This window comes from Dermatophagoides pteronyssinus, unplaced genomic scaffold (genome assembly GCF_027571235.1).
Source record: "Dermatophagoides pteronyssinus isolate colony J.1.1.1.1 unplaced genomic scaffold, Derpt_VIB-CSIC_2022.12 sq0003, whole genome shotgun sequence".
NCBI lineage: Eukaryota > Metazoa > Arthropoda > Arachnida > Sarcoptiformes > Pyroglyphidae > Dermatophagoides > Dermatophagoides pteronyssinus.
The window spans coordinates 1691176-1705333 of record NW_027461527.1 but is presented as its reverse complement, the minus strand read 5'-3'; the positions used below and the strand labels follow the sequence as shown (position 1 = coordinate 1705333).

Genomic DNA, 14158 nt, shown 5'->3' with positions numbered 1-14158 from the left:
ATGACGTGTTAAATATTGCATCGATTAAATGGAAATCAATAAAAGTTTGTCGATAATCAACTCCTATTTTTTATCGCTCAATTGATTTGCTAAAAAAACTTGTAAAAAAACTGCGAAAGGATATTTTTTATGATAATTATTATTTTGAATCGCCATCTGATGATCGAATGCGAAATCAGCAAATAATTTTGCTACATCTTTCAACATACGATTTAGAAAAAATTTGTTATTTCACACAGTGGTAGCGGTAATGATGGAATAGAAAAATTTTCACTTAGTATTATCGATGAATTCGTTCCTTACTTCGATTCTTTTTTGTATTTTTCATTTTACTGAGCGCAAAATTTGCAATCTCTAAATTGTAGAATTCGTTGCATGAAGAATAGTGAATGTTTTTTTGATTTCTTTTTTAAAATTTCTTTTTCTATTTTATCTGGTGAACATTAAAAATCATGAATCGAAGTCGAGCCTCATCAAGAATTGCAAGAAGACAAACAAAAAATAGTGAAAAGACTGGAGATATTGTAAATGGAACTGGTCAAAGTCTTTCACAAAATGGCCAAAGTCTTTCCCAAATATTCGATGATATTGATCTTTTGTTTGGTAATCATAAATCAAAGTTTTACCCAATATATACGCCACCAAATAAAAAAGTAAATACACATAATTTGGCCGAAATTCCATCTTTGCAATCAGATGAAGACAGTATACTTGGCATTGATAATAATTCACAAAGTGGCGAAAATAATAACGAACGTAATGAACGCAATATAACTCCTCGAAAACAATATGGAAAACGTAAAAATGCAAACGGTTTAATCGAATCTCGGAATAAATTTCGTCAACTTTTGAATCAGATGCAGATAAAAACTCGACCGCAAAATGGTCATGCAAACAAGAATGATTCTGCATTTGATGGTTACGAGCTAAAAAGTCGTCGTGTTAAATATGAGCCAAAAAAATCACGCAAAGAAACCAGTGAACAAGTATCTCCAAGCAAAGGTTCAGCTAATGAATTTGTTGTGAAAGTCTTTGAAAAATCAGTTGATTTAACATCATATTGTAAAATGAATCCAAATCAATCTATACCATTATATCCGATTTGTCGACTTTGGGCACGTGATAAAATTGGTATACCAGAAATGTTACGTTGTAAACGCAATCCACAGCCACCACCAATGAATGAACCGCCCGATCCAGATGGTCCATATTCAGCCAGTCCAGTTGATGTATGTCATCTTCCCAAGCCTGAACCATTACCTCTTGATGAAGATGGTAATATTATAAATTTACGTATCCCCGAAAAAGTGCGAAATAAAAAAATTCCTCGTCAATTCAATGATACATCGTTTCTAAATTCAATGGAGAATCTAAGTCAAGAAGAATTGCTTAAGCTAAATATGCCCGGTTGGAAGCAAACAAGAAGAGAAAATCTTGAAGCTTTACGACAGAATGAAAAACGTTACCGACATAGTTTTGCAATTCTTAAATCAATTTTCGATAAGTAAGTCAGATTGTTGTCACTTTTAATTTAATTATAATATTCTTACTTTTTTTATTTTGATGTTTTGATTAAAGAGCCAATAATAGTGAATTAGGACGCGATATGAGTTACTATAAATATCCTCCATATGAATCAGAAGATCCAACTGAAACACAACAACAATCAACATCAACAAGCCATTCATCATCATCGACGACAACTGAAACGGCAGGTGATGAAGAATGACGACAATAACAGGAAATGCAAATTGTTACGAATTAAACGCATGCTAAACATCCAATTAATATAATAGTCTTCAAGCATATTTCAAATTCTAATACATCATCATCGCTATAACAAATAATTATATTACTTGATTTTATTCATAGGAATTTTCTCCGATTAAAAAACTGTAAAAATAACAATTGCAAAATAATGTTCAATTTTGATAATTACGATGAAAAATCCAAATGAATTATCTCATTTTATCGAATCAGAATTATTTCACTCATCATATTATTCTTAATTGTTACTAATTATGAAATGATTATGAACACCATAATCAAAAACAGAATACAAAGTCTAATGAAATTCTTTTATTTTTTTTTTCAATTATTATTTCTTTATTTGAATTTTCTGTTGTTCGCTTGATGATTATGATAATAATAATGAAAATAATTATCATCAGAAAATGATAATTTTGTTCATTTTATTTAGGAAATTATTTTTCCCCATATATTGCTATTATTAATATATAAATTTTCATTTTATTAAGAAAAGAATATAATAAAATATTATACATAATACATCAATAACCAATGAATGTATAAAATAAGGATTGTATGGTGGGATTAGACTGTAGAATAAGTTTATTGATTGAAAAAAATTAAATTTTTTTCTGATTATCCAATTGCCATCACTAAATTATGGATTGATGATAATAAATTATAGATGGTAGTATTCATGTGTTTTTAGGGTGATTATAATGATGATTGCTAAGATATTTACGCAATAATAAAACCTATTGATTGTTCAATCGATTAGGTTTTTTAGTTATTGTTTAGAAAAAAAATCATTAATGGTCATCAATATTAAGCGCTTAAATAAACTGGAGGTCTATAATTGGATTGATATACTGGCACGCCTTTTGGTGTTAGATATACTCGTGATCGAATGAAACGATTGTTTTGTTGATTATTTGTTGTTGCCATTGGTAATACATGATCATCTTCGGACGATTTACTTTGTTCATACATTGCCTTTCGATATGATTGTAATGTTTTTGGACTTAAATGACGAAGAACTTCATTTGATCCAGAAACACTTTGATGTTGATAATGTGGATTTGGTTTATGAGACATTAATTGTGGTAATGATGCTGATGCTGACGAATATGAACCACGATCCATATTTGCAGCACCCATACCACTAGATGATTTTCCCGCATCTTTTGCAATAATTGTACGTACTTCTTCAATGACAGGTTGTACTTGTTGAACGACACGTCTATATGGCTGAATAATTTCATGAACTTCTTGAATGATTGGCCGTATTACTTCATGTACGACACGTTGCGGCTCTTCATGTGATGTTGTATGTTTGACCTCGGGTTTTGGTCCTATGTTCGTGAGAAAATGAGATAATTATTACATATTTTAACTTGAAACATTTTCAACCGCAAATAATGTTAATTCATTTGAGCTGACGATTTCAGGAAATTATCAAAAAATAATTTGAAAATGATAATGGCCGTCATCATACTAATAAGATTAAATTCAATAATTATAAGCTATGATCATCTGATTTCATTTAATGTTATTTTCGATAAAAAAATACAAAATTAATTTAAAATTTTAATAACTCATACTCTATATTTATTTTGATAAATGTAAAGATTGATTATTATTATTACCTGGAAGTCGTGTCTGATGTACGACAATCGGCTGTGCATGTGTTCGATAATGAAGTGTAATTGGTTTATGATCCGGCATAACATTGATATCTTTGCCTTTCAGGTATGCTTGATTGACACTGGTCATTAGATAATCTGCCTGTTGTATTGAATTAGTCATTGGATAAAATGGGGAATTATCAGAATAAGGATCTTGCATCATTGATGAATGGTCATCGGTCATTTGTGGCCAATATTCAGATGCAGATTTTTTATAAATATCTCCACCATTTCGAGGATTCGACGATGAGGATGATGATGATCCCGATGATGATTGTGATGATGATTGTTGTGCTGCCGGTGATGAATATCTCAATGGAGAATAATATCGTTCACTTTCTTCAGCAATCATTTCATCTTTATCCGGTTTTATACAACCAACGGAAGCAATGAATGCTGATGTGATGAAAATTTGCCACGAAAATAACATTTTTGTTTGAAAATTCTATGGAATGAAAAGAAAGTTAATCTGATTAAATGAAAAAAAACTAAAAAAATTGTTGATAATCGATGGCACATAAATAATCAAACAGGAAACGTCTAGTTATATAAAAAAAAGAAAAAAGATTACGTTTTTTTCTGTCTCCCATACATAACGGTCGTTTCGATCTTCAAATTACAAAAGAGCTGATGAACGAAATTATAAAATAAACTAATTTTGCTCTAATTATTATTGTTCAAGCGAGAAGAAAAAATTAAAGATCAGGATTTTTTTCCCTTTTTTGTAAATTTTCTATTCCAACAACAACAACAACAACAACAACTAGATGAAAAGTGAAAAATAAAATATAACCCGATCAGGCTTCTAGACTTAATACCGAGTCTACCTTTTTTTTCATTTTAGTTATTGTTCTCTATTGTCACAGCCATTCGGTAATGATGGTGTTGCTAATTTAATTTGAAAAACATGAATAACAAAAACTGGATTGAATAACAAAAACACAACCATGAAGAAAAAATCGTAAAATTTTTTTTCTGTTTTGGTTTTTTTCTCGCTATGTGAAAAAAACTTTCAGAAAAATAAATGACATAATCAAAACGACAATCGAATTAAACCCCTGAAAAGCGACGATTTATGTATGTATGGAGACAAATGCTTGTCCATTTTGATTTTCAGGAAAAAAACCGAATTTATTGATAAATTCTAGTAAAAATAAAATCTTCTTGAAAAATCAAAATTGTTTCATATTCAATCATACGATTATTGTTTCATATACAATTTTCACACTTGACTGATGGTTATGATAGTAGTGGTCGAAATGGATTTGGATCGGGTAGGTCGATTATCATCGGCACCATTATTATAAGAGAAAAATAAATCATTTTTTAACTTTTTTCGTTTTGTTTTGTAATATTTGTTCTCACACAGACACACGCACACACACACACAAAAAATGTATTGAAAATCTTTATTTGCATTTGTATGATAATTTTGTTGCTGTTATATAACCGATTTGAAAAAGAAGAAATAGGAGCAATTGAATAACTAATTTTAAAACAATACAACAAAAAATAAAAACATCCGATAGTATTGTGCGCAAAGATATAATCAATTTTCATTGTATAAAAAAAAATATATTTGTCAAATGTTATTGTTATTTGTTGAAGATTTTTATAAATTTATAAATCATAAATCAAATGAATAAATTTCATTTTTGTTATAACAAATGATGATTTATGATGTGACAATGTAATAGATTCATATTTATGAATATGTTTTCATCACATCGGAAGGAAATGTTTCTCAATACGTAATCATTTAAAAAAAATGGAAAAATTTTTCTGGTAAATTTTTTCGAGCTTCAAATAATTTGAAATTGATTATCATTGTTTTTAGTTTATAAAAACGATATGAAACATGAAAAAATTACAATGAGCGTGCTGTGTGACAAATTTGATAAATGAATCGATCAAATTTGATATAATTCAATATAATCTAGAATCTTTTGGATAACATATAAGTGATTCAATTATATTTACCTGTTTGAATGTTGTAGAAAAATAATAATAAAATTAAAAAAACAAATTGAATTCAATTGAACATAATCATTAAGGCACAGAATCACAGATTATTATTATTAATTTTTTTTTTGTAAAATAATTATTCTACACACTTTTTGTTTTCACACAAGTTTTAATTTGATTCAAAACATGAAATTGAAAAACAAATGGAAACACGTGGATAACTTTGACAAGCTGGTCGGTCGGAAATTGTTGATATAAATAATCTATGAAAAAATTTAGATTAGATTTTAATGAGAATTTTATTGCACTTATTTTTAAAATGTATTTCACATAAATATTTCAATCATTGCCTTAATGAGAATTTCGTTTGTTTTTATTTAAATACTCTTAATCACGCTAAACCTTATCAACAAATGACTGAAAATAAAACAAAAACAAAAACTGATAACAAAATCAACAAGTTGACTTTGTTTGACAAATGAAAAGAGTCGAAATTATGGACTTCCATTGACTCTTTTCCAACATATTTTTTTCAACACGTTTTCCAATATACTTTTCGATATGAATGTATTTTTCATTAATTCATTCTCTTCCAATTTAGTGTATCCTATTATATAATGTTCTCTTTTTGTTATATTATCATTTTGAAAAATTTCGTTCACTGTTTTTTTCTTTGTTTTTTACAATGAAATACACGTGAAAATATTTTTTTTTGGAAATTATGTTTAAACCATACCTATTTTGTTTGTTATAGTAATTATAATATACTATTTCGACCATAATGTTTTTTTAAACACCAAAAAAACATTTACCTTTTTTAAAAAACAGTTTCATTCGATTATTGTTATAGATTTTAAGGGTGACCAAAATTGGTGAATAAAGATTTTTTCAATTTTAAATTCAACAAACATCCTGTTTTTTTTCTATTGAAAGTGTGAGAGAAAATGTCAAATTTTTTTTGTTCCCCTCTTCTTCATTCTTTCATCTGGTTTAAATTGGACCCCTGATTAAAACTTGAAAAAATTGGCTAATCGTATTAAATTTCAAATTAAATAATGTAACAAAATAAACAAAACTCATAAGCTTTAAGGTTTAGAAATTTTCTATTATTGAATTGAATTTTACGGTCTCTCATTTTCAATAAACTTTTTTTAAAACCATATTTTGTTTAAATCAATTCATCGATATCTAAAATTAGACGCTGTCTCTTATTTTCTTTTCATTTTTTGTTGACTAATTATTAAGTGATTACAAAATTAAATAACAACAGTGAAAACAAAATTGAATAGAAAATTTAAATAATGATTGAAATTAAAAGCTAAAGTCAAATTATATTATGTTATTATTAACAAAAGTTTTTGGTCAAAGAAAATAAAAATAAAAATCTTCTCATCACATTGAAGGAAATCGTGATCGATTGTCATTTATGTCAAACTTATTGCATTATAAATCAATAGTAGATCAGTTCGATTTGATTTATAATAATTTTTGATCTAAATCAATGAACTATTTGATAATCCAAATATTTTCATTTTCATTTGCACTCTTCCAATTTGATTTATTAATTCAGTTAATCATTATTTAAATTTGATTTTTCATTTGGTGTTTCGAGATCAAACTGAACTTTCAAATCACAATCTTTAAATCAAATCATTCATTGAAAATGTTGATAATTATAAATCATTCAATAACTGTGATGATTAATCCAAATCTTTCACATCTGGCCATCATCATGTCAAATTTATGTCAAATCCGTGAACTCCATAAACGGCAATGATGTACCACTTTGATGAAGTAGAAATGAAACAGAAATCTTATCATCCTACACACACAAAAATACAAACACACGTATTGTTGTTTCATTATGAAACAAAAGAAATATCGTCCTTTTTTTGATTGATTCAAATTGATTATGTTTGTCTGCAAAGAAATTTTTTTTGGCAGTTAGTTGGGATCTTTATTATTATTATTTTTTGTCGGATAATTATTGATTTAATTCACTAATTAAGATTTTCTATATGCCATAAGGACCTTGACCGTAAACCTTTGAAAAAAAACATCAAATATTTTATTTGCCATGATCGATATGGAACAACTACAATAAAATAAACAAAATTTTACAACAAACAAACAAATATCTATGATGAATGTATGGATGAAATATTTCATATCTATTGATCCGGATAGATAATCCAAATGTTTATCATTTCATTCGCAATATTAATGAAAAGTGAATAATAAATCTTGTAACGATTAATTGTGGAACAAATAGCAAATTGGATTCAACATTTAATTTCTTTTTATTATTAAAAAAAACAATTTTTTATAATGACAAAATTTTCCACCGGACTATATCTACAACATTTTTATGAGATATGATGATGATGATGATGATGATGATAAATGTTCCAGGGCATTGAATTCGAAAATTATGAAGAAAAAGAAAATAATTAAATAATTTTGTTTCACCTATCAAATGTCAATGAAATGCATATACTTCATAATAATAATAATTTATTGCCCTTTTTTATTTGATTCAAAGAAAAAAATTCTTGTCAAACCTATCATCATCTTTACAATCATTAACATTAAAAAAAAAGTTTTTTCCCTTTCCCCCAATCAAAAAAAATTAAAATTGTTCACTTTTCCCGATGTGAATACCCGACAGACATATATGAATAAAAGTGTAATGAAAATGAAATTTCGTTCAAATTATTCAAAAGAAATTTGAAAACGACAACTATAATTATGACAATTTTAATTTGACATTATTATAACTTGTTGTTGTTGTTGTTATAGATGTTGATGATGATAATGATAATAATATTAATTGAATTAATGTCAATGACACAATAAATGGATACCAATTTCCATATTTAAAACGGAATTTGCATATTTTTTTCAAACAATTTTCTTCCTCAATTTCAATTTATAAATATTGTGTGACAATGAACACAATGAAAAGAAAAAAAAAAACAATATTTTTCGCATCCAATTTTTGTATTTACCCATTATTATTATTCACAATCCGGGTTTCATGTTTATGTTCGAAAAATAAAAAATATTTTAACGACATTGATAATCAATTGTAATTTCTTTTCAATTTTATCAATGAGAGAAAACATTTTCAAAAATTGGATACAATTTTGTGTTTGCGAAAAAAAACGGAAATCATAATTTTTTTCTGATTGACGGACAAGACTGGTTTCGAAATCAGAGAAAAAAAATATTTAAGAAAAAATATTGATAGTTGTAGAGGTCATCATCATTATAATCATCACCGCAAAATGATGTTTGATGACGAAATATGTTTTTGTTTGTGTGCCGTCCATTTTGTAAATTTGCGATTAGAAAATACGGATAACTATTGTCTCTTATCGGGAGTATAATTTTGTTATATTGTAATTTTGAAAAAGATATGCATTTTAATATGTATTAATGACCATCTTTTGAAATTTGTTTTCTTCTCTTGAATTGTTTCATTTTATTTTTTTTATATTGAAAGGAGACAGGCTAAATTTTATCAATTATCGCTCAAATCGATGTTTATGTCAAGTTTTTCCCCAAGATACTTATCGTCGATCAGATATGCGGTTGTTTTTTTCGAAACTTTTACTGAAAAAAATATTAAATAAAAAGTATTTGATTTAATGATGATTGTCAAATAGAGCGTGTGTGTGTGTGTGTTGGTATATTGTCCATTGCCCATTTCCAAATGCAGGAAAAATTTTAAGGTCAATTACAAACAGAGATAAATGAAATGAACGAACATTTTTTTCGATGATGATTAGTTCAAATGTCTTGATAATAAAGAAAAACATATGAAATCTTTTCGTAGCAAAAGGTGTTTCAGATTAATTGTTGCAAATGCTTCGAAATCGTTTATTAATGGGTTTAGATTTGATCCAATTTTGATTTTACTTTTTTTTTCACTCATTCTTTCGATGATGAATAGTTTCGTAAATTGTCAACGCTTGCTGTTTTTTCATGTAAATTTTTCCCGAAAATAAAAAGTTTTCATTTATTTAAAAAAATAATTATTGTATCATTGCGTAATACAGTATTTGTCATATTTGTCAATCGTTTCATATTTATTTTGTTTTCTTTAATTTAATTTCGTATTGATCAATATGAATTCTCAACAGTAGTAAAACAGTTTATCATTTAATTAACCATGATGATTGGTTATAACAAACATACACAACTAAAAATGCTAAAATTAGCTTGATTAAAAGTTATTTCATAAATATATTATTGCGGGTATAGTATTAATGATTCATGATTGACAATTATGGATTCAAACTAAATGAATCAATGATCTTTTTATGATCATCAATTGATATGATTGATAAGAGTAAGAAAGTGACTAGAATCATTATTATTAATATTATTTATAATGATCATGATGATGATGATGATTTTACAGTAATCATTTTTTATTTTTCTTATTTATTCTGAAACAATAATCATAATCAATAATTGTTTCCATATAAGTCATCAATGATTGTGAATAATTTTGATATCCAATCAGCCATGATGATGATGATCCTATTGCTCGAGATTATTTCAACATTCATTCATTATTATTATTATGCGGCCAAAATAAACTTGAATTTAGAAATAAACATTTGTTTCTTTTTCTTGGTTTATCCATTCATTTCAATTGATCAATTGAAAGCGAATTTGAATTGCCTTCATTGTTATGATTATTTTTAATATAATTATTTATCATGTGATTGATATATATGATTTATCATTGATGCGTTACATAAAACATAAATGGAGCAGAAAAAAGATAATTTAAAAAAAATAAATTCATTTTTTAAAACAGAGAAAATCCAAATTTAAACAAGGGAAAAGTTTTAATCTCTTATGGCCATCAATAGTATTTTGAAAATTTTAAAACGATGAGAAAAAATGATTATTATCATATAGATGATGATGGTGGTGATGATGATCATCATGGTCGTCTATTCTGTGACCATCGTTATCAATCAAAGCGATTACATCATCATCATCGATAATATGTTGGTGATTATCATCATCAGTATAGTGATGATTATGATGAGGATGATGTATATGAGAATGATGAACGTTAAAAAAATGATGATCATGACCATGGTCATCATTACTACTCAAATCTATCATAGTATCAGTATCATCCATATTATCGTTGGTTATATGATCAATAAGATGATGATGATTATCATGTGAATGATGATGGTCATCATCATGTTCCAAAAAATCTATATGTTTCCCTGAATGTCGAATGTATGAATCAAAATATTCAATACCATTGTCCATTTTCTTTTTGATTAGTTTGTCTGCAAGTAAAAAAAATTTATGTCTATAAGATTGATTAAATTTATTATTTACATACCTTTATATAGATCACCAACTATTTGATCATTTTCATTATGTTTGCCATTCATTATTCGAGGAACATAGGTACTTTGCAGTGAACTTGATTCCAACTGCATAAGATGATTATTCTTTTTTCTCCGATTGTCATTGCTGTTTTTTGGAATTATTCTTGGATTTCTAATAAAATTATGAAAATTGTTTTGTCTAGTATTATGATGAATCGATCGATCGGGTGCGGTATTCTTGTTTAATGCTGTTCGTTTCTGTATTCCATGATGTTGACTTTCACTTGTTTTCACTTGATCACGATAACCATTTGTTGTTTGACGTTGTTGTTCATAGAAACGATTCGTATAGGTTTTCGTATTGATTTTATCATTAATATTATTATTGTTATTATTATTCTTTTGAAAATGTCCATTCCATTGTGTATTGGGCAACGATGATGATGGTGATTGATGTTGATGATGAATGTCATTGTCTTTTGGAACAATTGTACGAATATTTTCGATTACTGGTTTGACTTGTTGAACAATATTACGATAAGGTTGAATTATTTCATTTACATCTTGTACAATTGGTTTGTATGCTTTATGCGATAATCGATATGGTTCATCCATCGATACAGTTTCTTCAATCGGTTTCATTGATGCTATTTGATAAGAAAAAACTTATTAATTACGGCAGGATTAACATAATATTTATTATTCTTACGCGACATATGTGATTGTGTAACAACAATTGCAGCTGATTGTGATTTGAAATGTAATCGTAATGGCATCGTATCCGAAACAATTTCAATCATTCTTGGTGTTTGTTGTTGATCATCACGATCATAATGAACCGGAACGTATTCATAACGTCGTTTACTCTTAACAGCTATTCGTATATCACCAGTATCATCGATATTATTATCTTTGACCAATGATGGTAATGAAGATGAGGATATATCATCGATTAATTCATTATGATCGATACCATTTCCAATAACATCAGCTGTCACGCCCGTGTCATCATGATTTGACAATGATGATGGTGTATTCGGCTGAAATCCATTAGATTTTTGGCTCTGTTGTTTTAATAATAATTGATTAAAATATTGATCCTGATTAAGTGGCTTTGCTCGTATTTGTGCATCATCACTGTTCCAAGAATCGGTCGTTAAAGTATCAGCAAAGATCAACAATTTGAATGAACAGATCACAGTGATGATTGTCAAACATGATGACAACAGTGAAAATTTTTGGTTAAACATCGTTTGAAAAAGATTTCATTCTTCATTGATTTTCCTAAGACATTATTTTCGACATTTATATACTCTCGTTTTCGATTTTTTTCGATCAAATATCGTAACATCTAATTATTATTGTCGATCTCGATCTATCGATTGATCGATTCCATTTTTTTTTGTCAATTTTTATCGATGCAATCGAATACAACAAAAAAACAACCAATCATAAGACAATGATGATGATTGCCAACGGTCTTTGTTTTTCGCATGAAAAAATCGGTTTTACCACCAAATTGTTTTCCATTGATCATTTATCGATAAGAAAATTCATGAATCTTTTTTTTTTTTTTGTTATCCGATTTAATATAAATAAATAAAATATCTGTGATTATGATCGATTCGAATATTGGAAAACACAAAAATCATCTCACTATATCGAACGTTATGATACACTTTTGCTTTTCAATAAAATGTATTGCAAATTTTTGTCAACCATTTTGTTTTCGTTTACGAAATATTGACTGTAAATATGTTTACGGAAAAATTTTATTTTCCTCCTTCCATTCAATATTCGTTTAATTTAGAAAAAAAACACACACACACAAACACAAATAAAAAGTCCAAATCAAACAATATTACTGACATCAAATAAATTGATATCGATCGAATTTTATACACATAAAAATCAAACTCAACTTCGGTTATGAAACATTCGTTTAAGAAAATCTTTTTAGTAAAGCTATAATTTATACTTAATTATAATTATGTTTTCATCGCTTTTGATTCATTTTTTTTGGATCTGTTTACATTCGTTTTGCAAAAAATTCAATTCACAATTTTAGAAGATGATTGCATTTTTTATTGATATTCTTTTTAACGAAATGGATGTCGCCATAAAATTTGCATATATGGTTTTCATATTTCCGAAATGTAAATATTAAAAATTCAAAAAAAAATATCTTCCTTTTCCTTTTTTTCTATATATTGAATTTTATATGAAGAATTTTAATTGAAAATTTTCCATTTATGTAATTCTGTTTTTTTTTCTTACTCTCGTGAGACGAAAATTTGTCATTTTTTTACGAATTTTTTTTAGTTTCATTTTTGTTTGACTTCAATTATTATTATTATTGTAACATTTTGTTTGTTTATGAAAATAACTTTTGAAATTCTTTATTTTTTTCCATTATAATAAACTGTCTGACCACAAGTATTATAACCGCTAAATAACATTATCAACATCAACATTGTGAGTAATGAAAACCCAAGAGAGATGATCTTATGGATGGCTGATTTTGATCTCGGTTTTGTGAATAAATTTTCCATTGTTGTTAGACTGTTTGGTCATCCAATTCTTCACAGATGAATTTTTTTCCAGATAATTTTTTTTATCCATCACCACCATCATCTCTTTATTCACTTGATTTATTTCATTTATTACATTATAAACTACTTATGTTGAAACTTTGGATGACTAGACAGTCTTGATTTTGTCATCATTCCCATTCGTTTACCCTTTTAAAAATTGTATGAAAAGACGAAAAATCGAAACCTCCACGAAATCATTCAAAAGAATCAAAATTTTTATGTATAGCATTAAATGTAATGGTCTTGATTGATAGTTTATAAGTTGGATGTTTTTTTTAGGTTTGTAGTGGTAAAAATCACAACAGCAATGTAAAAAATTTGGATCAAATAAATTCGGTTATGGTATATATAGCATGATGATGATCATCATTATCAATGATATTGTTGTTTTATTCGACCTTGGCCAGAAATATATCGTCGTCATCATCATCATTTGTATCGTTGATATGTAGAGAACACTGTAATCGGTGTAGCCAAGAACCATTTTTTTGGGCACTATACTTTTCAAATTGCTGGAACATTTTGGCCAACAACAACGAATTCGACTACCACCGTTTCGGCCTTCATATCAATTTTTTCAATAGTTTCAAAAAGAAATGAACAAAATTGTACTTAGTTCTTAGTTTCAATGAAATTCTATATAGATTTTTTTCCTATTCAAGATTCATAGATTCATTTTGAATCCAATAATATACATTCTATTTTGCTTCTTCCCAGCTCTCTCTCTCTCTTTCTTGTGATCATACTCATTTTTTGTTCGTTTGTTTATTTTCATTTCATTTTTTTGGCCTATTCT

At 27.3% G+C, this 14158-nt stretch overlaps 3 protein-coding genes across 3 annotated transcripts; 1 reads left to right on the top strand and 2 right to left on the bottom strand.

The window, feature by feature from the left end:
• Nucleotides 1-288: 288 nt before the first annotated feature.
• Nucleotides 289-2204, top strand: mip40 (Myb-interacting protein 40). The gene is made up of 2 exons (XM_027348440.2): nt 289-1504; nt 1579-2204. Exons 1-2 carry the CDS (start codon nt 453-455, stop codon nt 1727-1729), a joined length of 1203 nt encoding a protein of 400 aa, XP_027204241.2. The 5' UTR covers nt 289-452; the 3' UTR covers nt 1730-2204.
• On the bottom strand, nt 2162-5781 carry LOC113797980 (uncharacterized). Its single transcript, XM_027348454.2, has 3 exons — nt 5415-5781; nt 3396-3879; nt 2162-3101 (listed from the first exon to the last, which is right to left on the bottom strand). The coding sequence occupies exons 2-3, from the start codon at nt 3862-3864 to the stop codon at nt 2575-2577; spliced, it is 996 nt and encodes a 331-aa protein (XP_027204255.2). The 5' UTR covers nt 3865-3879; nt 5415-5781; the 3' UTR covers nt 2162-2574.
• Nucleotides 5782-10079: 4298 nt separating this feature from the next.
• LOC113797932 (uncharacterized) lies at nt 10080-12118 on the bottom strand. The gene is made up of 3 exons (XM_027348403.2): nt 11478-12118; nt 10780-11415; nt 10080-10723 (listed from the first exon to the last, which is right to left on the bottom strand). Exons 1-3 carry the CDS (start codon nt 12016-12018, stop codon nt 10299-10301), a joined length of 1602 nt encoding a protein of 533 aa, XP_027204204.2. The 5' UTR covers nt 12019-12118; the 3' UTR covers nt 10080-10298.
• Between the last annotated feature and the right edge of the window lie 2040 nt (nt 12119-14158).